Genomic DNA, 23,525 nt, shown 5'->3' on the forward strand with positions numbered 1-23,525 from the left:
ACCTGCAACAAAGGCTCTAGTGGAGTCGGATCCACTAGCACTGACCTCTGTGAGTCGCTCGTCATGCTCCAAGACAAGCGGGGATAGCTTCTCCCATAGAAGCTTCTCACAGGTCCTTGATGTAAGAAGGCTGGTGTAGAAGACATCAAACCGAGGCGATGGCAGCTGAGTCAAAAGAATCATAGCCATGTCTTTAGAAGATATCGTCCGACCGAGGGATGCAAGCTCATCCCTCATATCCTGTAATCTGTTGATGTGGTCCTTCATGGAAGGACTATCATCAATAGCGAGCATCCGCAACTTCTTTTCGAGAGATATCCAGTGGGCAAACGTCTTCTGTTGATAGAGAGACGCGAGCTTTCTCCACACGTCTGCTGCAGTCTTCAACCTGTGAACATGAACAAGGACAGAATCCTGCAAACTCAGAAAGAGGAAAGATCTGGCTCTAGAATTAAGCCGATCCCATAAGGCTGCACGATCCATAGATGTCCCATCTGCGGGATCCACCTTAGGCCGGGGAATAGGAACAGAAATAAGCTCCCAAAGATCGAAGGAGTCCAAGATACACTCCACCTTGCAGAACCATAGAGAAAAGTTGGAGCCATCCAACCGGTCCTCTTTGGGCAGCTGAGGAAGTACGGGTACCTGTATAGGGGGTACCAAAGGCTGCATCTTCGGCCCACTGGAAGGGGATCGCCGAGATACATGAATAGAAGGGGGACGGGAAAGAGGAATAGACTCCGGACGACGGTCCTCGTGATAAAAATCACGCCTCCGTTCAGATGAGTGTCGAGACAAAAGCTCGTCATCTGAGTCATCAAAGCCCGTAAACTGATGAGAAGACATCTTCCAATCTGCAAAACACCAAACACCAAAGAAAACTTTGCCGATGCCGAATAATGACCAGCAGTCTGGTCACCAACCACCAAAACGCAGGCTGTGATAGCCTACAAACACCTGGAGCTACAAAACGCAAGGATATCTGATGAAGATCACCAGAAAAGAAGCCGCCAGTACCAAAACACAGCCTGGGAGTGGGTCGCCAACAGGAGATGAGCCGCCAAGAGTGGAAACGACCACCAGATCAGGAAAACGCAGCCTGATGATGTGTCGCCCAGCTGAAAGAGGGGCCGCCTGATGGGAAACGCAAGCAGGAGGGATCGTTTGATGACGTGGCAGCCTCGGGAGTAGTCGTCTGCAGCAAACGCAAGAAGAATGGCCACCTGGAGGGGCCGCCTGGGCAGTTGGAGATGAGGCGACAGCAGCAGAAGAGGGGTGAGGTATCTCTCCACAAGGTTAGGTCCTCCGTGCTCTCAGTCAGGCGATGATACCATGTGAGAGTGCGCAATGGAAGAAGAACACGAACACAGAGGAGGAGAGAGAGAGAGCAGAAAATGAAGGAAGAAAATCTGCACTGACTGTAATGAATGCTGAATACAAAACTGTGGACTGATCAGCCCTTGCACGCAGCCCGAAGCGTCAGTGAGGGCACCAAATCAGGCTGATGATGACGGCAGCACCGAAGGCGGAGGAAGATGACGGAGTCGGAGTGTGCACCTGCCAAAGAAGGAGGGAAGATGATAATACAACTGACTGCCAAGAGGGAAATGGCTATAAATAGCCAAAAAACCCAAAAACTGGCCGACCTGAAATTTGAGGCCATAAATATGTCCGACCAGCATTTAATGCTGATCCGACCAGCATTTAATGCTGGTAAAAATGCCAGGAATGCTCAGAAAAATCCCGGAAAGGGTGAACAATGTCCGGTAGGTGAGGCAGGCTGAAGAATGCAGAAACTGCCCCAGGAAATGCACATAAAATCCCGACTGGAGGAGAAAATGCAATAAACTGAGTGCTCTAGAATGAGCTACCTCCTCCGTCAAAACAAGTGATAGACAAGTCAGAGCTCCTAAAGTCCTCATCTGACTCAGACTGAGGCTCACAGGCAGGAGATGACAAGGCATGACAAACATGACTGCTAACACCTTCATGCTGTTAGTTGGCATACTTGCACTGCCTTCACGTTTTTGTTTTTCATCTAACGTGCGTTTTGCGTTTTGATGCACTATGTCTTTGACAACATTAGTGTTGTGACCCTGTCTCCATGGTGGTTGTTGACCGTATTCTTGTGCTCTTTGGTAGCAATGACACCAGTGTGACTTGTTAACTTGCGCCTAGTGGAATCATGCCTACATTTTTTGATGCTGCAGATCCTGCGACATGTGTTACTTTTTGCCAGCACTTTTGACATGTGTTGTGAGCCTTTGATGCATTTGATGGAACTTGCCTGCATTGGTCAGTCGTGTGCGCTTATTCCATGGTGATCTACATCCTTTCCTTAACCATTGTATCAATGTTCATGCATTTGTTCATATGTGAAGTCCTGAGTACATTTATCCATTTGAGCATCGCTTGTGTGTGTGTGTGATTGCTTGTCTATGTACAAGTTTCTTTTGCAGGCTTATCACACTCCGTTTGCTACTCTCTCTTGATCAAGGTAATATGCAAGTACTTAATTCTCATTTCACTTCATAATGATTATTAGGATGCTCTTGTGATTGAGCGATTCCATATTCTAATACATCTCATGAAGCCATGGTTGAGTGTTTGTGTGCTTATCAGTTCTTGTCAAAGAGTGTGTTGGATTGCTCTAGCTTATGGAGGAGTCTCTACGTCCATCACATTGCTGCTGCATGATGGTTATGCATATGAAGGTGAAGCGATGGAATGGTGTTGCATAGTGTCACATTTGAAGCAAGAGAAGATTCGAAAGACATGCTGCTACTTCGTGTGGTGGATCTCATGGTTGTGCTTGGCGGAGCATGAGACTGTGTACATATCTATATCATCGTGGTTCACTCAAGGCCTACCAAATAGCTTGAGTGGATGGTTCTTCTTCACTCTAGTGATACTGCACGCCCACACATGCTCCTAGCTAGAAGGGGCAAGTGTGTGGGTGGAGAGAGGGCATAGTGATGCTCTTTCGTTATTGGTGGATTTGGTGTATGTCATTTAAGTTCACATCTTCTAGCGATCCAAACCTTGGACTGGTGTGTCTAGCACCATGTTCATATTGGGACGTGTGACATGATGTGTTCATGTGGTCTCACATGAGGGGACCCAAAGGGCATGCTGATGCTCTAGTAGAGGAATCTTGGTGCCACGGAAATCTATCCATGGAGCTTGTGTGGCTACAGGAGGTACAAGTGGCTAGCTTGACTACTTTGCTTTTAGAGAGGGCAAGGCTTATGGCATTTGGACTTCTTCTTCAGGGTGCTTTCTTACCAAGGCGCACCCAATAGAGTGCATGTTGTTGGAGTATCCATGGTGCATCTTGAGTGCTCTTGTTCATTGCTTGTTTACCTATGCTCTGAGAGAGGGTGTTAGAAGTGGTCATATCATAGGTTCATGGGTATCCACGGCCTAATTTATGGGCAATCTCTTTATTCTTGATTTGGTAATTGGCTAGGCTATTTTGTGGTAGAACAACTCCTTTATTTTTGTCTATAAAAGGAGGAAGTGTGACCATAGTCCATTATCACACTGTACTTGCAGATTCTCGGTATGGAGAGAGGGAGCTTGTGGATTGTGTGAGTTGGCACTCAACCATTGTACTCTTATCATAGTGGATACCTATTCCCGGGTACATCTTGCACATTGTCTTTTTCATCGATCTTGTGTCTTTCATTATTCCACTGTGTGTTTTTCTCTTCTAAAAAATAATCCTATGCTTACATCTCTTGAGAAAAAGACAAATGGACCGGGAAGGTCTTAGAGAATAGAGGAGTAAAGAAAGGTTTTCGCTCACATAGTCAATATGCCCTTAATGATTGAGATTATAAGAGGAGCCAATTGACTTGGAAGAAGCACTTATACAAGTTTAAGTATGATAGCATAATGAAGAATGACAATTGGAAGCTAGTGGATTGGCAAGCTAAGAGGAAGGTTGTTGGCATCAAGTGGGTTTTTTTACAGGGATTGGTTACATGAAGATTATAAACTTCAAAAGATGTAGCTTAGATGCTAACTTCTATGTTAACAGAGACAGTGAAAATTCTATAGTAGTTGTCCTATATGTGTATAACCTTCTTATTACAGTTGACTATAAAGAGATGATGTATCTAACTCAAAAGGATTTGAGCTTTGAATTTGAAATGACATACTTGGGCTTGTTGCACTATTGTTTGGGGATTGAAGTTTAGCAAGAGCCAAGAAAAATCTCTCTCACACAAAAGAAGTATGCATGGGAGGTTTTGAAAGCATTTGGCATGACTGATTGCAAGATGATAGTTGCACCTATGGAAGTCAATATGAAGTCATCCATTGAGGATACATTGGCAGTAGCAAACATTGGGTGGTATAAGAGGTTGGTTGGCAACCTTATCTATTTGTGCAATACTAGGCTTGATATTACTTTTGTTGTTGGTGTTTTGAGTAAATTGTCAAAGAAACCCCATTAGAGTCATTGGAAAGTTGGGATGCAAATGCTTAAATACTTGAAGTGAACTCTTGACCATGGTATCACATACAATTTTAGAATTTCTCTAGTAGGGAATTGTGACTCAAATTAGGTAGGAGACAGTGGTTTGAGGAAGTTAGTTTTTTGTAATTGTTTTTCTTTGGATTCATGAATTTACTCTTGGATTCGTAAGAAGCGACCAATAGTGGCATTGTTTTCTACTAAAGTAGAGCGAAGCTTGTTTTGTTGTATGTGAAGTAGTATGATTAAGAAGGATTCCATGGCATACAAGGATGCATGCATGATGAAGAATTAGTGACAACCAAAGTTGCATTACCATTGCCAAAAGTCTAGTGTTCTATGCATGCATCAAACATATAGATATCCCATATCATTATATGCATGATTTAATTGAGGATGGATAATAGAGTTGATCTTCTATCCAATAGAGGAAAATGGAACACATCAAATGAGGTTTATGTGACTGGATGGCAAAAAGTTGGCCTTTGTGGGTCTAGCATTTAGGTTAGAAAGAGTAGTTAAGTTGTTAGCAACTCAAGGCACATTGCATTGAGTTGCGGCATGTAAAACTTATTAGGGATATCTATTTTGGGGTCCAAGGGTTGTAGGACTTGGGGGCCACTGGCCCCCCTAGCAAGGGTTCGGGGTATAAAGAAATACCCTAACACAGAAACATAAATAGAAAGTGTACGACAAAGCACAGACTCATAAAAGAACACAATTAGGGTTAGGGTAACTCATAGACAATGAACACACCAAATGAATGAAGTGATATGACTACTGAATATACGATGCTCATGTAGCAAACACACTATGCAGTGAATGAATATTGTACCTCGAACTCTTGTATCTCAAGGATCAAGGCAGGGATAATGAGCTGGAGAGTGTATTGTACTCTGAATAGATCCCGAATCGTAGCAAGGCAGCCTCCGGATGTCGAATACCAGGAAACGTAGCAATGAGAAGTTGGATTTGATGCAGACAGTAGTGAGGAGAGAGAAAGACAAAACGTAGGCAGTGGGTGAGAGAAAGACTAAAAACGCAGGCAAGATAGCTTGAAGGAGAGAGAAAGACTAAAAACGCAGACTGCAGGAGAGAGAAAGACTAAAAACTTAGGTAGCAGGCGAGAGAAAGAATAAAAATGCAGGCAGGGGAGCCTGTAGGAGAGAGAAAGACTAAAAACGCAGACTGTAGGACTATGATGATGTGCCAGACTGTACGGCAGTAGGTCTGCACAGGAATAGCAATTGCTTGGCTGGAATCAGCTCCAAACTGTGTGAAGAGGGCTAGAAATCAGGTGCCAACTGATGGAGACAGCAATGGACAGCTTCGGCTGAGATGTTCTCTGTGAATGGGGTGTGGGCAGCAAGTTGAAACACCTGAAATCTGCAAAAACGAGATTGAGGGCTGAATGGAGGGCAGCATACATATTTATAGAAAGTTTGGGCCCTCCCAAGTGGGTTTGTGCTTATGGGACACAAAAACACTCTAGGACAGCATTTCTTTTCAATAAACAAGATTTTTTTATTAATTAAGCATGTTTTGGGGTTGTTTAAGTAAAACTAATGTATTTTTATCTCAGCACCCCCTCCCCTCTCAAGCCCAACAACGGTGCCACGAGAATAGAGGCCAGCCAAGTTCTTTCTTTGTTTATCTTTTACCCCAAAGCAGCCAGAGCATCGGACAAAGGGTGTGCGTCGACTGCCTAGTGGCCTACTAAGACTACAGAGGCGATGGTTATCTTACCAAGGGAGCCTAAGTGATCACCCCAGAGAGAATAGGGCATCGGACAAAGGGTGCACTTGGCTGCCAGTGGCCTACCAAACACTACAAAGGCGGATGGAACTAGCTATGGACATTTTTTTGGGGTTTTTTTAAGGGCTTTTTAGGTTTGATAGATTAAGCATTAAGTAAGGGTTTCAAATCGGTTTTCGTCCTATTGAGTATCCGTGCCCCAAACGGGAGAGTGATAAGGGATGGTCAGGAAACCAAGACCTTCACAAAACAAGCATACTATCCCTACCATTACTGGGTGTCGATAATTAAGAAAATGGCTAAGGTGTATGTATAGCAAATATGTCAAGCAAGCAAGACAAGCAAAGCAAGCAAGCAAGCAAGCTGGGAAAGATTGCCTTGGAGACTGCCATGTGCAATGCCACGAATATGGTGGATCCTAGAGTCGACTACTCCAAACGACCGAAAAGGGATAAATGCGCATAGATGCATGTGTACATGAATAGAATGCCAATGCATGGATAAATGCAAAGGGAGATGCAAGATATCATGCTCATGCAATATGCTATGCAATGGTGCCATTGGAACAGTACCCACGCAGGGGAATTGTTCACTTGTCCAAGTGCCCTTTTACAATCATGTCATCCTTACAGTGCGGATAAAGTTACAAATATCCATAATACAATACAAAAGAATAAATAAATGTAATGTCTAAAAAAAGCTGTAAGCATCATCACTGTCACTATCAAGAGTAGAAGCCATCCTCTCTCAAACTGGAAGGGAAAGCAAGAGGGAAGCACTCTCTCCTCATTAAGCTGAAGAAGTAGGGAAGGGTGTACCCAAGCCAATCCTGAGTAGCAGGTATTGAAGAACCGGCTAGTTGACCGCTTTGGTCAAGATATCTGCAAAATTATTTGATGATGGCACAAACTCTAGGCGAATAGTGCCTAGCTCAACCTGCTCTTTGGAAAAGTGAAAGTGGACTTCCACATGCCGTGTTCGTGGTGTAATGATCAGATTGCCCACAAGGGCAATGACACTCTAGTTGTCGCAGTAGACAACTGTGGGAGAGACTCACGAAAAGTGAAGCGCCACCAATAAACTCCTCATATAGATGGCCTCGGTGGTGTCATCGAAGAGAGCCCGGTACTCAGCCTCCGCTGTGGAAGCCGCCACTGTTCCCTGCTTACGGCTAGACCAAGAAATGGGAGCCATGCCCAAGGTAAAGAGGTCTCTTCATAATCAATGCCAAAGGTCTCTTCATAATCAATGCCATGCTTCTGTCGAAACCCTTGCACTACAAGGCGAGCCTTGTACTTGTCTAAAGTCCCATCAGCTTTTAGCTTGGTCCTAAAAATCCACTTTGTCCCGATGACTTTCTTGTGGCTCGGACGATCCACCAATGTTCAAGTCTCATTTCGGTCAATACTCTCTAGCTCCTTCTCCATGGCTTCTTACCATTGAGGGTGCTGAAGAGCCTCCTAGCATGTATCCGGCTCAGAATGCGCTATATAATTAGCTGTAAATAGGGATGCAAATAATGCTTGAGGAGCAAGCTGGGCAGATCTTCTAGGTCCCTCCGAGGTGGAATCCAGTGGTAGGATCCCTGAATCCTGCATGGTCTGCTGTATCAACGAGGTGATGGGTCTTGAGGAGGGGGCATGGGAGCGCAAGAATCTGCGGAAATGTCAAGAGTGGGAAGTAGACCAGGCTTAGTAGGCATGATCTTTGATGATGTGGAAGAAGGAATCGGATCGGAGTCCTGTGCAGAGGATTGTACGATATCCCTCTTGTCAAAGAAGACATCCTGTCTAATGATTACCTTATTTGTTTGAGGATCAAACAAACGATAGACTTTCGCTTCAGAGGAATATCCCACAAAAATAAGGAGATCAACTTGCGGAGTGAGCTTTCCTATCTTGTCATCAAGCGTGTGTGTGTACGCACGATACTCAAAGACTCTGAAGTGGGAAATGATAGGCCGAGAGCCAAAAAATGCCTCATACGGGGTCTTCCGAGGAAGAGCCGCAGTTGGTGGGCACCGATTGAGGATGTACACCGAAGTGTTAATAGCTCAACTCAAAGGTGCTCAAAAAGCTCTGTTGCAAACAACATAGAGCGTGCCATTTCTACGACTGTCTGGTTTCTATGCTCTACGACTCCATTCTGAGAAGGAGAATTGGTAGAGGTGAGCTGGTGTGAGATGCCATGCTTGTGTAGAAACTCGAAAAACTCGTGGGAGATGAATTCACCATTGCTATCACTCCTCATGCAACTGACATGACAACGAGTCTGTTTATGAACCACAGCAGCACCCAAGCAGAAAAATATATGAAAGCATTTGACTTATGCTTGAGAAAGTACACCCACATGTATCTGGAATGATTATCCACAACAAAAAAGAAGTACAATGCGCTGTTTAAGGTGACAGTGGATGTCGGCCCACAAAGATCAACATGAATCAATCTAAGAGGTGCCTCAGCACGATGTGAGGTTTGCTGAGGGAATGGTTTATGGTACTGCTTTCCGAGCTAACATGCTTTATAGACATCTCGAGCTAGCTTCAGATGTGGAAGGCCCTCAACCATCTTACGGCGTGACAATTCATAAAGAGAGTCATAACCAAGATGCCCTAAGCGAAAATGCCAAAGGCGCTCATTGTTCATAGGCTCCCAAGATGTAGCTAAGGCTTGGAAGCTATGGAACACGGAGTCCTCAGCTGTCAGCTCAGTTAGAAAATGTGCCATGTGGTATAGGCCATTAGGCTGTGCTTCACTGCGAGCAATCACTAAACCAGTTTGAGAGTCAAGGACCTTGACTATGGTTGCTATAAAGAAGACTGCTCGTCCCAACCTGCAAAGTTGTTGAATAGATAACAAGTTTACCCCAAGTTGAGAGACATGATATACATTGTCCAGCGAAGCCAGATCCGGACCCTTGTCAGTGGCAAAATCGACGCAACCTTGAGCCTCAATCTTGACTGAGGAGTTGTTTCCTACGCGGATCCGTCCGGCTGTAGGGGCTTAGGAATGGAAAATGTCCACCATAGAAGTCATATGATGTGTAGCTCCACTGTCCACAATCTAAACAGGAGCTGAAGTGCTCGGCTGTGATGAGTGGGTCTCTGTGGCAACCTCATCAGGAGGCAACTCACAGATGTGGACGAGACTCGCATCGGATGTCTCTATGGAGACAATGTGGACCTCTGCAGACCAATCAGACAAGCCCTCTGGAGTTGAGAACGTTGTCAACTGAGATGGCTGAGTGGTGGCAGTATGAGTCTAACCTTTAAATTGCCCCTTGCCACCATTACTTGCCTCCCTTGCTGGGGATTTCCCAACTGAGGGGCAGAGGTATGTGACTTAGATTTTGGTGTTGTGCCTCTTGCCTTTGATCAACACTCGTCGTCAAAATGGCCAGCCTTTTGACAATGTTAACAATACCTATTCTTTTTAGGTACATTTTGCTACCCAGGTTTTAGAGATTGGGATGTTCCTTGTGATTCCCCAGATTGATTTTTCTTTTGCTTTTGATTTTGATTTTGATTTTGAGTGGAGGTTTGATCTTGTTTTCCCTTTCCTTGTTGCCCTTTCTGAGAATGAGCAAGAAGAGCTCCCTTTGAAGAGGAATTCATATGAAACTGATCGAACAACCGTGCGTAATGTAAAAACTGACACTCAAATTCATATAATGTAGGCATGGTAGGCTTTGAAACTATAACTTCCATAAAATTGAAATATTTCCTGGGGAGTTTATTTAGGAACAATGTGATTTAATTGTTAGAGGACTTGGGAGTCACCGTAATGGAGAATTCAGCGAGAGAGCCCCGACACTCAGCCAACTTGACTTTCAAATCATCCCGGTCAGTGATTTTGAAAAGCTGGAGCTCATGGTCAGGATTGATATGATGGGTCCTATCCCAAGGGACATAGCAGTTAGTTAAGTGTGTCCATCCCTCAGACGCTAAGTCAAAATGCTGAAGCTGAGAATGAAACTCGGGCAATAAGCCCTACATTAGCTTGACAATAGCGGAGGCATTCCTAGCCTTCCATGAGCGGACAACCTCGTATGGGACAAGTGCGGGATCGGGTTGGGGTTCCACCCCTGCACAAGATCCCATAGGTTCTGGGAGTCAAGGACATGTCTCATCAAGTTCGACCAAGTGGTAAAGTGTGACTCGTTAAAATGAGTCTTGTCATTAAATGCATGCTTGGCAGAAGATGAGCTAGAATCATGAGGTGTCAGGTAGGTGGGGTAAGATGGATATGGGGGATAAGATGGTGGAGGTGGATATGTCTGATAGGTAGAAGGAGGGGGTAGAGGTGGGTAGACAGAAGTAGGTTGTGAGTGTCCAGTGAGTGCCGATTGAGGCTGAGGCACTGAAACATGAATGTTTTTATAAGGTGCCGGTGTAGGTGGAGGCACTGGGACACGGAAGCCCTGTCCAAAGTGAGGTTGGGGCACAACAGTATGACCAGAAGGTCCACTAGGTAAACCCATGGAGACAAACTGTGGAGTCAACTGATCCACACTCGGGAGAGAAGCATGTGGTGGAATGGGTGGGTTTTCAAAATGTGGTGTGTGAGATGCATATGCATTTTGTTCATTTTTACCATTTAATGAGTGTGGATCAGTTGACTCCACAGTGTGGATCAGTCTGAAATGGAAATGTAAATGGTGTGAATGGAAGTGGAGGAGCAGAAGAATGTGGTGGGATGGGTGGGTTTTCAAAATGTGGTGTGTGAGATGCATATGCATTTTGTTCATTTTTATCATTTAATGATTGGAAATGAAAATGTGAAGATGATGATGCACCATGCAATGAAGAAAAAGGAACACCGAATTCATTCTGATTTTGTGAAGTAGACAGAAAAGAAGGAAGGTTAGAAGAAGAGGTATCTGGCTTTTTCTTATAATCCCCACAACGTGTATTAACATACAAGAATTGGCTCTTAAGAGGACATTTTCCGTAGTCAACAGACTGGACTCTTTCTTCCACATGATCTCTACTAGAATATTGCAAAGCAGAAGAGGTAAAAGAAGAAGGAACAAAAGACGAATTTAAAGTACCTTGCACTAAAGTGGACGGAAGAGGATGAAAGAAAGGAACATACTCTAGGTCTTGCTCTCCAAGAGGAGGGCCCATCTTTGATGGAGGTTTCGACGGCCCTGTAACATCATCAGATTTACACGTAACATTTGAAGAGAAAAATTCATGCATACCTTCATTTAGAAGCTTTTCTTGAAGGGCAATCCTTTGATTGAGCTCCTCAATCTTCTTTCATCTATAAGCTATGATCAGCTTGTATTCTTCAAAGGTCAGCTTGCCTAGCTTTTCTTCCATGTAATCAGAAGTGTCTTCCACCATGTCGGAACTTTGTGGAGCAAGCTGATCGGCCCACTCTCGCTCGGTTCTTGGCATAGTTGGTTTTGGAGACTGAATCGGTGTTGTTGTGTTTGAAGTCATTTGAACCTACTGTTGTTTTTGCTTCTTGTGTAGAGCTTTTAGATCAAAGGCCTAGGTTTCTCAGAGAGTACCAGGATCTGATACCATGTAAAGAAATACCCTAACACAGAAACATAAACAGAAACCGTACAACAAAGCACAGACTGATAAAAGAACACAGTTAGGGTAAGGGTAACTCAGAGACAATGAACACAGAGAATGAATGAAGTGATATGACTACTGAATATACGATGCTCATGCAGCAAACACACTATGCAATGAATGAATACTGTACCTCGAACTCCTATATCTCAAGGATCAAGGCAGGGGTAATGAGTTGGAGAGTGTGTCATACTTTGAACGAATCCCGAATCGTAGCAAGGCAGCCTCTGGATGTCAAACACTAGCAAACGCAATAGTGAGAAGTTGGATCTGATGCAAACAGCAAAGAGGAGAGAGAAAGAATAAAAACGCAGGTAGGACAGCTTGCAGGAGAGAGAAAGACTAAAAAAGCAGGCAGTAGTGAGAGAAAGACTAAAAACGCAGGCAGGATAGCCTGCAGGAGAGAGAAAGATTAAAAACCCAGACTGCAGGGCTGTGATGACGTGCCAGATTATACGGTAGCAGGTCTGCATAGGAATAGCAGTTGCTTGGCTGGAATCAGCTCCAAACTGTGTGAAGAGGGCTGGAAATGAAGCGCCAACTGATGGAAACAACAATGGACTGCATCAGCTGAGATGTCCTCCGCGAACGAGGTGTGGGCAGTAAGATGAAACACCTGAAATCTACAAAAACGAGATTGAGGGCTGAATGGAGGGTAGCATACGCATTTATAGAAAGTTTGGGCCCTCCCAAGTGGGTTTGTGCTTATGGGACACATAAACTCTCTAGGATCACGTTTCTTTTCAATAAACAAGTTTTTTTCATTAATTAAGCATGTTTTGGGGCTGTTTAAGTAAAGCTAATGCATTTTTAGCTCAATAGGGCAGTGTCCCTGGCCCAATGGTAAGGGGAATATTCATTGGCTAACTAGCAAAGGTTAATGATATGGTATGTCGGTCAGGCCAACTTGATCTCCTTTGCATGTTATTACAAGGTAACCCTCCCAAAGTCATGATCATCTGTCTTTGGCCCAGTCAGAGTTCTTCCAACTAGCCTTAAGTTTTACACCTATCATCTGTCTGGATCACCATCTAAGCTTTTGAGTGGAAGCACATGGATGGATAGAGCCATCTTGTATCAATTTGTTTTGAATTAATGAAATTTCTGTTTTTCTCTAATTTGTTGTTTACTTCATATTCCTTGCTCATATTCTACTTGCTGCACCATGTATTTTTTACATGCTACTGGCTCCTAGACTTGGGGATGAGCCTGTTTAGCTCTGTGACTGGGAGGTGACTCTAATGTCCATTTATTCGCACTAAGCTTATGACCACTATGACCAATAGTATTGGTGCCCATCTGGATGTCCAAGGATGCTGGTCCTTGGGATGTTGTTTTGACTTGGTATGCTGCTAGCTCAGGCTTGAGGGTGAGTCCATTTGGCTCTACAGCTGGGAGGTGAGTTTGATGTCATCCCTTTATATTCTGTATTGTGGGTATGGCTTGTGTTGTGTCTTGTGTGCAGGTTGGTTCCTAGGGGACATTTCATCATAGGTCATAGCTCTTTCAAGATCGAGCAGGCCATCCAATGTCAATATCTTTTTGAGAATTGATTGAGATAGATATTACAGACACTTGTAACAGTTCTGGCCACATTTCTCAAAATAAGATATCAACACTCAGCCTGGTAGTTGTTAACTTGCCTTCAAAATTCAAAGGGTTGCTACGGTCATTGGTCACAGCTAACTTGCAATAAGGAAACTTGTTCTTGATTGTAATTCTGGGTAAAGCTTCTTACACAGGAAAACATCCATCTTTCTGCACTATTGGCTTTGCAATAGAGCAATTTGTTATAATCGTTGTTCTCCAACATTGTGGTGATAATATTGTGTGCTGATCCTGTAACATAGATAGCTTGTTAACTGCTCTGCTCTGTGCCCAGTCTAGACATAGCTCTTCTTGCTGCAATGACTTCATGAATTCAAATTTTGCAATCGATGGATTCTTTAAAGAACATCCTCATACATATTAAAACCACTCATATCTAACAACAGTTGTCGATGTTCCTATGCAGATGACACTTTCTGCTATTGGAGTAAACATTTACAAGGTGACCCTAATTGCAAGACGTTCGAGGCACTTTGCTGGTACAAGGTGAATGATTGATATATCAAGTATTGATTAGCAGCAGAGAAAGAGAAGTGTGATCTAGATTGTATATTTACACATTTCTGAGTTAATATGCCAATGGTAATTGGTAATAATGGATAAAATTGTACGTTATATTTTTTTCCCATTATGAGATTGATATTCTGCTTGGAATATTTCTGAAACCTAATGCTGTTTTGGACATAAAGTAAATAAATGAAGAAAAAATCATAAACATATCAAGCTTCTGACAGCTCACATACCATTTTTAAAATATGAAAAATCACGTACGTTCCTGTTTGCCCAGTATAGTAAGGATGATTGATGTGCTTAGGTATCTGAAAAGAGGTGTAAATGACAAGGGCCGGGTGGCAAATGATGTAGAAACAGAGCAACTTCTTCATGAAGAAACTGATGATGGACTAGGGCAAATCAGCTCTGTTGTGCAGCATCGAGGATCAATACCCCTTTTTTGGTCACAAGATACCTCAATTTTAAGCCCAAGACCAGATATTAAGTGTGAGTTCTCATTTTTCAAGTCCAAATTTGGGCTATGTGACATGCCATTTTGTTTCTCACATTGTCATTTTGCTGGTCCTTCTGTGCAGTGCAAAAGTACGACTTCACTTACTCTGCGACTAAATTACATTTCCAAAATCTGGTTGCAAGATATGGCAATCCTATAATTGTTCTTAATCTAGTGAAGGTGAGCAAGAACTTGTACATCAAAGCTCATATGTCTTGTGAAGGCTTGTCACTACCATCCCCTCCCTTTGCATCATCACTCAGAGAGAATAATAATTACAATGGTTCACTTTCTAGTCCTAATCAAGCAGTAAGTAATAGCAAATGCAATAGTGATGGAGCTTTAATATATTCTATGTGTTGCTACTAGAAAATAGCATGTGGAGTAGTGATTACCACAGAAGTTCTGTATTATATTGGATTACATGACTGCAAAAATCCACAATCTGTATGGAATAAGAATACTGTGCGCCCATCATGATCACATAAGTACTGCACACCCATAATTATCAGGATAGAATATCTAAATTAGTGCTATATTGCATACAGGATCAGCTCAGATATTCACAAAACCACCACGGCATACTCTCTCAAATTTCTCTTTTCATTTATAACATTCATTCTTATTTTTGTAGTTTGCCTTTAACATGCTTTATCATGGCATGCTCTCTCAGCATGATTTTTTCACTTAAAAAACTCATTCTTATTTTTATAGTGTGCATCCTAACATGTTGTATCATGTAGGAAGCCACATATTGTTAATCTTCTTGGTTGGCCAATATGGTAGAATGGGTGGCCCAGATTCATTTATGTTCCCAATCATGTGGCCTCTTTCTTGCCTTTCTTTGACCATCATTTGGGCTTCATATTCATGTCCATCATGCTTTGGAGGGAATCCCTACACATCTACCATTTCTAACCATAGCTTCCTTCCTTAGCCTTCATCTCCATGTCTATTGTCCTTTGTTTTTCCTTTTGGCTTTAACATACAAAATGGCAAGGACGTTTTTAAATCTTTCATTTACTGATTGTAATCGTTTCCTCCAAGAATATTCATCTTCCATGAATCAAGCATCCAGTTTGGATGCTTGAAATTGTTTCCTCCAAGAATATTCATCTTACGTGATTGAAATTATTTTCTCCAAGAATATTCATCTTACATGAATCAAGCATTCAGTTTGGATCATGGCCAATATCACCATCATCATGGTGACATCAAATTATTAAGTTATGCAGCATCTTACTGACCATGGTAGTTACCACAATAGTGTGTAGAAAACTGAGTGGATATCATTGTCCCACTACACAAAGTAAATACTTTCTTCTCCCTACACATTTAAACCAATGCTTAATCTTCCACACAAATAACTGAATCAAAATCTAAGGAGATGAGATGATGATGAAAACTGCTACTTTTCTCTTGATGAGATACACATGCACACAATTGCCCACAAAAGGGCCTCTCTTTTAGCAACCATGTGTGTCATGCATGGTCATCTCCATCTGTGAGCTTTGATTTGAGTCAGATGAGGATAGTAGGAGCTCTGATAGTGTATTTTTCCATCAATTCATTTTTCCTAGACATTTTAGGTGGAGGTTGTCATGAGGACATGTATTTTTGAAACCTCACTTAACATTTGGATTAATTTTCAATCACATGGTTAAGTAAATATGGCACATGTGAGGTGTAATTGGGGTTAGAGTAAATTTACAAGCCTGGGACGACTTGAGGAAATCACGGGATGTCAAAGGCAAAAGTTGCTATAAGTTATGCCGCATAGGTACTTGGTGGTATTTGGTGTAGTTGTTAGCCTAGGTCATTCATTTGGCCATAAGTGTTAGTTGATGACACTAGAGAAGTGATGTTTAATGGTACCTAACGCCAATCTGATGGTCAAAGATGGCACAAAGACACTTAGGAATGGAAGTTGCCTAGCTAATTTAATATTGGCCAGTCAGATTATTTTTTAGGGTACCAAAATAATTATTAGATTAATTTTCAGTATTTAAAGACTGAAAATTAATATTTAATTATAAATAATGTTGGAAAAACCATTTGGAAAGGTCGCCACTTGTCAAAAATGCCCATGCAAGACTGAAAAACGTTTTTAGAGGCTAGAAATAGGCATTTTTAGTATATTCAGCTTTCAAGAGAGAGGGAGGAGATGCTGCTAGTCTGATTTGCAGCCATTGGAGGACCTTCTGAGGCAGCTAGGGATAGGAGAAGACCAATCAATAGCAGGTGACAGCATCTACAGGTTGTTGAGACAGGGCAGTAGCAGTAAATGACTGATTTTCTTCAGTTCTTTGCATCTACAAGTTGTTGAGATAGGGCAACAACAGTAAATGATAGATTTTCTTCAGTTCTTCATGAAGAAAGTCTGAATTTTCTCTCTCTTTAGCATTCTCTCTCACCTCCCAGCCTTTCTACAGCCTTGCTCTGAAGATTACAGCATTGAGATCACTAGAGACTGAGAAATTTCAGATTTCTCTACTATAAACCCTAATTTGTAGTAGAAATTAGGGTTCAACAGTAGCCTCAGGAAGTGTGCCAGAAATTGGAAGCTCCAAGACTTGGATTCAACAGGGCTGAAGCTATTTTTAGCCTATTCAAGTGGAGAGACCAGCAAATAGTTGAATTTGGGGCATTTTCCATCTCCATCAAAGCGGGTGAAGGCTAATTGATTGCCCGAATCAAGGGGCAAATCAGATTAAAGATTTGCTGGTCATTTTGAAGAGCAAGGGGAGTTGGAATACTGAAAGGGATTTGGAGAATCCCATTGTACATCAACTTCTTCTTCAATTAAGTTAAATAAATACCGAAAGGGATACCAGTTTTAGGGCCAATAGGGTATTCAATGTTCAAGATTATATGGTAAAGTGTACTTTTCAGTTTTGTGAATTTGTAAATTGCTGTAAATAGTGCTTAATCAGGTTATTTACCACCCTATCCGAGAAAGAAGGCTGGTTACAGAGGTTCACTCCTTGCATTTGTCACATGGCAGCCTGTTTTTCTCATTTTTGGATTGGCATTTATTGCCATGGACAGGGTGGACATTACTTGGCAAATAGGCAGTATTTAATGCATTTTGTGTGGCATTTATTGAATTTTCAATATGTCCAACTTGCATTAAGTGCATGTAGATTGGCCAGTTTAGCATTGTGTCCTATGGATGGCAGCCCACCTCACTACATTGTCAGAAACTTTTAGTTTGTGTGCTAGCCGTTCTCCTCGTCATCTTCATCTCCTACCTCTCTCAAGTGCCCTCATTGATACTCCATGTTGTGTGTAGGGGCTGAGACCAATCTTGTGCTATTCAGATTTCTATTAGTTTTATTCCTTCATTTCACTGTGTTCCTTGTCTCCTCTTGTAACGTGTTCGCCTAACGGCTATCCAAGCACGTCCTAGCAGTCCATCGAGAGACGGATCTAAGCAATGCCGCCCGGCACTCCCATGGAATGTCACGGGGTTTGTCACCTAGGGTTTCTCGAGTCCGCCTCGCAATGGAACATTCGCGGCCGAACCCACTAGGATCGACTTGAAATCTGGGTTTCAAGTGGTCAAGGTTTCCTTACAACATTCTAGCGTCGGGTCTTAAATATCCTACTTTACGCAGAGATATCCAAGCCGAAGCAGATCCATACCGTACTTGGTTTAAAGAGAATGGGAAACGAGGGGGATGGATCAATCTCTCTACCCATAGGGCATAGTCCCATTCCGGTCCCCTAAAACGGCATGAATCGGGTTCTAACCTAGCAATGCCTAAGGTCAAATGATGGTAAGACCTTGTGAGAAGCTTCCCAGTTCTGTGGGACCACCCTGTCGTAGAACAGACCCGTCGGGGTTCTGCCCACCCGCTTCCCTTGATAGCTTTATTTTTCTAATTAGGTCCTACCACAATTATGTGTGACATTTAAAATCAGCTTCATTAATTAAGCCTTTTAGGGAATAGGGTTCGTTCGCGTAATTTACAACACAGACACGAATACAGAGCAAGGAATCCTTTGACAAATAAGTTCAAAATAATTCCTTAACTTATCTTCATGTTAATCTTGATCTCCTGCCCATACAACAGGAGAAATTATATATCCCTTCTGTCCAACAGAAGTATCCGGTCCAAATCACATGGTACCATAATTTCCATCCAATATCTAGAATAGGATCTTCCAACGCCCTAAACATTGGGCTCACAGTAGTTTATAACTCTGTTCCGAACTAGGCAAGGGGTGTCTAGAGCTCCACTAACCCCAAGAAACCTAGGAGTGAGACACAACTTCCGTGGTTGGCCTTTTCACCACTCGATCTTCGGCCCGTGAATCGAGCAGTGCCCTCTCGGGTTGAAACGGGGTGTGACCTTGGAGATGATCCACCTGTGCAAAATATCATTCCTTAATTAGTCCAATTAAGAATCAAGCACAATCAAGGCAATCAGCCTAATATCATCTTTCAAGAAAACATTCCTTTATTCCCCCTGGCAACTTGTCATTACAGGCGTGCCTCCCCCGTCCGCAACCTCGGACCCATCCGTAGTAAACACAGTAGTGTTTCCTTCCCCCTTGCCATTGATCCCCCCACCCTCCAGTTGCTCCCTCCATCTGTAGCAACTTCCCCCCTCAGGTAGCACCGCGATGTGATTGGTAGTCCTCTCAGAAGGGACGCACAATGGAAACCTCTGGTCAGACGCCGGCGCACTCAGTGAGTGCCCCCTAGTCAAACACCTTGTGCGCAGTCCTCTCTGAGGAACAGCTGTTAGTCGTCCGAGCTAAGGAGCTGGAGCTAATGGAAACAACAATTTATGGTCAGGTAGTAGGACATTTCCCAGCCAGGGCCCAGCTTCGGGACTGGCTACACTCCACGCTGCGCATCGGGATAGCGCAAATCAAGGAGGTGGTCCTATTGGGCCAAGGGATCTTCATGGTCCGGCTCAGCTTGGCGGACATAGCTCTCGAGTTACTCGCTAGTTCACCATATGCGTCCACAAAGGGGGTCATACACATGGTCCCCTGGTACAGGGGCTTTACTGTGGAGGTGTTTGCACTCCACAACAGGTTTATTCGGCACCCGGTCACCCTTCTTTTCCCCGGCTTGGCAATTGAGTATCGCCAGTTGGTGGAAGACTTTGGATGGCTTTTCGACACTATCCTCCCCGCATCCTTCGCGGATGTAGTGACAGCTGCAGGAGTCCCAAAGGTACGAGTGGCAATGAAAGAGGTCAAGAATATCCCACAATTCCTAGAGATTGAGGCGGGCGGGCACTCCTTTAGGCAGCAGGTCATTGTGACGGGGCAGCGAGGGCAGTGCTTGCGTTGCCATGACTTTGGGCATCAAGCAGCAAGTTGCACACATTTCGGAGCCAAGATGGCTCCGCCGATAGGCCCGCAGGTGGACGCTAATGGCTTTATACGAGTCCAGAGATGACAGAGAGGGAGACGGCAGGGGGGGCGCAGCCAGCGTATCAGACCCAATCTCTGTAGCAGGGAGCAAGTGGACGTGTGACGCTCCCTCGGCAGAGCTCTCCATAGCCCCCTCTGCCCGCTCCACCCGACAGGACCGCAGGCCCCTACATCCACCACCCGCACCACATACTACCTCTCTTGAGTCCCCACAGCCCCCACACCCACCGCCCTCCACATCCCATGCCCCCCCCCCACTCCCCCCACCACTGACCCTGGCCCACAGCCCCCCACTTCCAGGACCACCAGCCCCCCTACACCCGCCATGTACTTCCGTCCATCCCACCATCCCTCTATTATCCTCCCCCCCCACCACCTCTCGTACGGAGCACCCCCCCTGATCTGCACCTGGTTCAGGCGATTCCCCCCCAGACCCACCCCCCTCCTCCCACAGGAGGTGATGAGCCACACACTCCTACATCCTCTTCGCACTAGCAGTCCTCCCCGTCCCATACATCCACCAGCTCATCCACCCCTGCCGCCCGTCACACTTTCCCGAGACAGGCATACCTGTTGCCACAGGAGTTCTTCCGCAGTGACCCATGGTCCTACTTGAGAGTTACGGAGGGCAGAGATTTTCCACTACCTCTAGAGGTGGGGATCTTTGTGGTTCATAAGTCGAGGGGCAAGGTCCATCTACTAGCACCACCAGATGGACCAAACTATGCTTTTTTTCTTTAGTCCTCTTACTCCGGGGAGTGGACGACGACACAGATAGAGGAAGGGTTGAAGAGTCAGGTGGCGGACCACACCTCCCAGTGGATGGGAGAAGAAGGACTAGCATCGTTTGCATAACAGTGGCTTGGTTGCATGATGGACATTAATTGGTGGCCTGGTGCCGAGGTCCCTCACCTGAGCACTATCTTTCGAGCCCCTCCACAATGGAGAGCTCCGAGGGATGTGATCGAGTGGCCCCTGGCACAGGCGGCCCGTTTCTACCAGTGCGCAGAGTCTTGAATCTCAGCAGCATGGCTAATAGATGCATTGATAGTACCACCTGGAACTTCTATCACCCCTATGGTCCGGTCGAGGGCCACCATGGGGGAATGGAGCTCGCCGTCCAGACCGGCGGCAAAGCGTATCTGGCTCCTCCTCGTCATCAGCAGCCTCCACACCGAACAGATGCCTGTTCGGGCAGTCACAGGTTTCCCCATGAGCTTACACCTTGCATCCTGGAATGTGAATAGCCTCCACTACAGTGGGGCACGTGGTTCTAGGAAATTGATTGTTCGGTAGGAGTTGCAGCCTGCCCTTGCCGGACGGATCGACATCTTACTTCTACAGGAGTTGCAGACCACGGGACGATAGTGGCAGGGAGGGTGCTATGGATCAGATTGGATATTGGGGATTTGTGCCTTCAAGTCCTTAATATCTATGCCCCTACGGAGGTTAGGGCACGCAGCAGATTCTGGGTAGAGATCGCGGAAGGACTCCCAGAGGTGGACTCCTGGATTGTTGGAGGAGACGTCAACAACCTAGAGGCTTTGGAGGACCAGTAGGGTAGAGGGAGAAACTACCAGGGCATGGCCGGGGAGGAGTAGGAGGCATGGGAGGTGTTTCTATTGGCAATAGAAGCACGCGATGCCTAGAGAGACCTTGCCTTCCACAGGAGGGAGAGGTTGATGGACTTCTCTTAGGGATACAGGCGGCTAGGTGGAGTCCTGCTGGAGCGGTTGGACAGGTTTTATGTGGGAGAGTGGGGAGGCTCTCGGGGAGGCTAGATTGGGCAGTTGGTGGGTACCACGTTGTCCGATCATTGCCCGATTCTCTTGACACTAGATCCCCCAGTATCTGCCCTAGATACACGATCTTATCGGATCCCTGACTCGATCTACAGGAGGGAAGAGGTGACGAGACAGATAGAGCAGATTTGGACCAGAGAGTGGGGTAGGAGGGAAGAGGTGACGAGACAGATAGAGTAGATTTGGACCAGAGAGTGGGGTAGAAGGGGCCAGATCGCAGAGGAGGTTGCAGAGGCCCTAGCTGAGTCGAGCAGAATCTGCCAAGAGGCAGCCATAAAGGCTAGGCAGCAGAGCTGGGAGGAGAAGAGAGCACTCCGGTGGGACCTTGCAGCCACGCAGAGATTATTACAGGAGGCACCAGGGGATCCCACTCTCCACGCACAGGAGGTGCGTGCGCGAGCAGCCATTGCTGGCCTAGAGGACAGGCGCTCTGAGTTCTCTTTCCGTACCACAGCAACTTTCTGGTTGCGGAAGGAGGATACGATGTGTAGGGAGTTTTTTTAGGTGCACCAGCCTCGCACCTGAGGAGAGCAGATACGCAACCTCCGAGATCAGTATGGAAGGACCCGTTCTAGCCCAGACGAGGTGATGGAGATTGCCACCGACTACTATAGTCGCCTCTTGCAGTAGGAGACAGCCTCAGCTAGAGGAGAGTGATGTAGACAGCAGGTCTGGGATAACATCCCGTCCCTCGTCACAGAGGAGATGGGACGCTCCCTCCTAGCCCCCTTCATGGAGAAGGAACTAGAGGAGGCTTTCCATACACAGGACGGGCAGAAATGCCCGGGAGAGGATGGCCTCTCTAAGGCTTTTTTCACTACCTTCTGGGAAGTGAAGGACCCCCTATTGATGGCCTTTCAGGAGATTTTCACTTCAGGACAGATGCCAGGGAGTCTATCAGCAGGCCTTATCAGTCTTCTTCCCAAAGGGGGAGACTGGTTGGAGCTTTCCCAGTGGAGACCGATCACCTTATTGTTAGTGGCCTATAAGGCATTGGCAAAGATGATTGGTAGGCGACTAGGCCCCCTGCTTCCAGACATCATCCATGACACACGGACAGGCTTTTTCCAGGATAGGAGCATCCTGGACAATGTATTCACCTTCTTTGAGGCGACAGAGTGGACCCAATACAGTGGGCAGAGACTGGCCGTACTACTCTTGGATTTTGAGAAAGCCTATGACAGGGTGGACTGGGATTTCCTAGAAGGCACCATGGTGAGGTTGGGTTTCCCCCAGGCTTGGATTTCCGGGGTCTCCGCACTTTACAGATCGGCTACCAACAGGGTTCTCATAGGAGGGAGGCGAGGGGAGGAGTTTCGGCTGGAGAGATCGGTCCGACACGGCTGCTCCCTGGCCCCGTACCTGTTCCTTCTCTTTGCAGAGGCGATGTCTCACTTCCTCAGGTCACGTGTGAGCGGTTTACGTAGCCTTCGATTTCCAGTAAGAGGAAGACCGAGTTGTTAGACTCAGAGTATGCAGATGATATAACGCTCTACATAGAGGACGATGAGTTGATGCTGGAGAGAGTGAGGTTTGCTCTTGAGGTGTTTTGTTCTGCAGCGGGAGAAAAAATCAACTGGCAAAAGTCGGTTGGTTTTCTCACAGATCCGGACTCTAGCACGGAGTGGGGCGTCCACCTGGGATTTAGATGGGTGAGCAGAGGATAGACCGTCCGGTACCTAGGGTTCTAGGTGGGACTCGACATCACTCCCGCCCAGCAGTTTCTTCCAGTCCTTGATTCTATTCGGAGGAAGCTGACCTACTGAAGCACAGCTCACCTCTCACTAGCCGGTCGAGCCCTGGTAGTTAACCAGGTCCTCCTAGTGATGGCCTGGTACATCGCCTCGTATTGGTGCTTCTCCTCCTCCTGCGTAATGCAGCTTCACCACCTAG

The 23,525-nt window shown here is 45.3% G+C and overlaps 1 protein-coding gene across 11 annotated transcripts in view; it reads left to right on the forward strand.

Moving 5' to 3' along the window:
- The window catches only part of LOC148035057 (phosphatidylinositol-3-phosphatase SAC1-like), a 78,528-nt gene that overhangs the window by 35,015 nt on the left and 19,988 nt on the right, over positions 1-23,525 (forward strand). For all 11 annotated transcript variants that reach the window (XM_087679960.1, XM_087679961.1, XM_087679957.1 and 8 more), the window contains 3 exons: positions 13,837-13,916; positions 14,245-14,429; positions 14,519-14,616. In XM_087679960.1, coding sequence (XP_087536086.1) covers positions 13,837-13,916; positions 14,245-14,429; positions 14,519-14,616 — 363 coding nt within the window. The remainder of the gene's footprint in view (positions 1-13,836; positions 13,917-14,244; positions 14,430-14,518; positions 14,617-23,525) is intronic.

This window comes from Lygodium microphyllum, chromosome 6, assembly GCF_053477565.2.
Source record: "Lygodium microphyllum isolate KBCC chromosome 6, Lygodium_microphyllum_v1.1.10, whole genome shotgun sequence".
Taxonomy (NCBI): domain Eukaryota; kingdom Viridiplantae; phylum Streptophyta; class Polypodiopsida; order Schizaeales; family Lygodiaceae; genus Lygodium; species Lygodium microphyllum.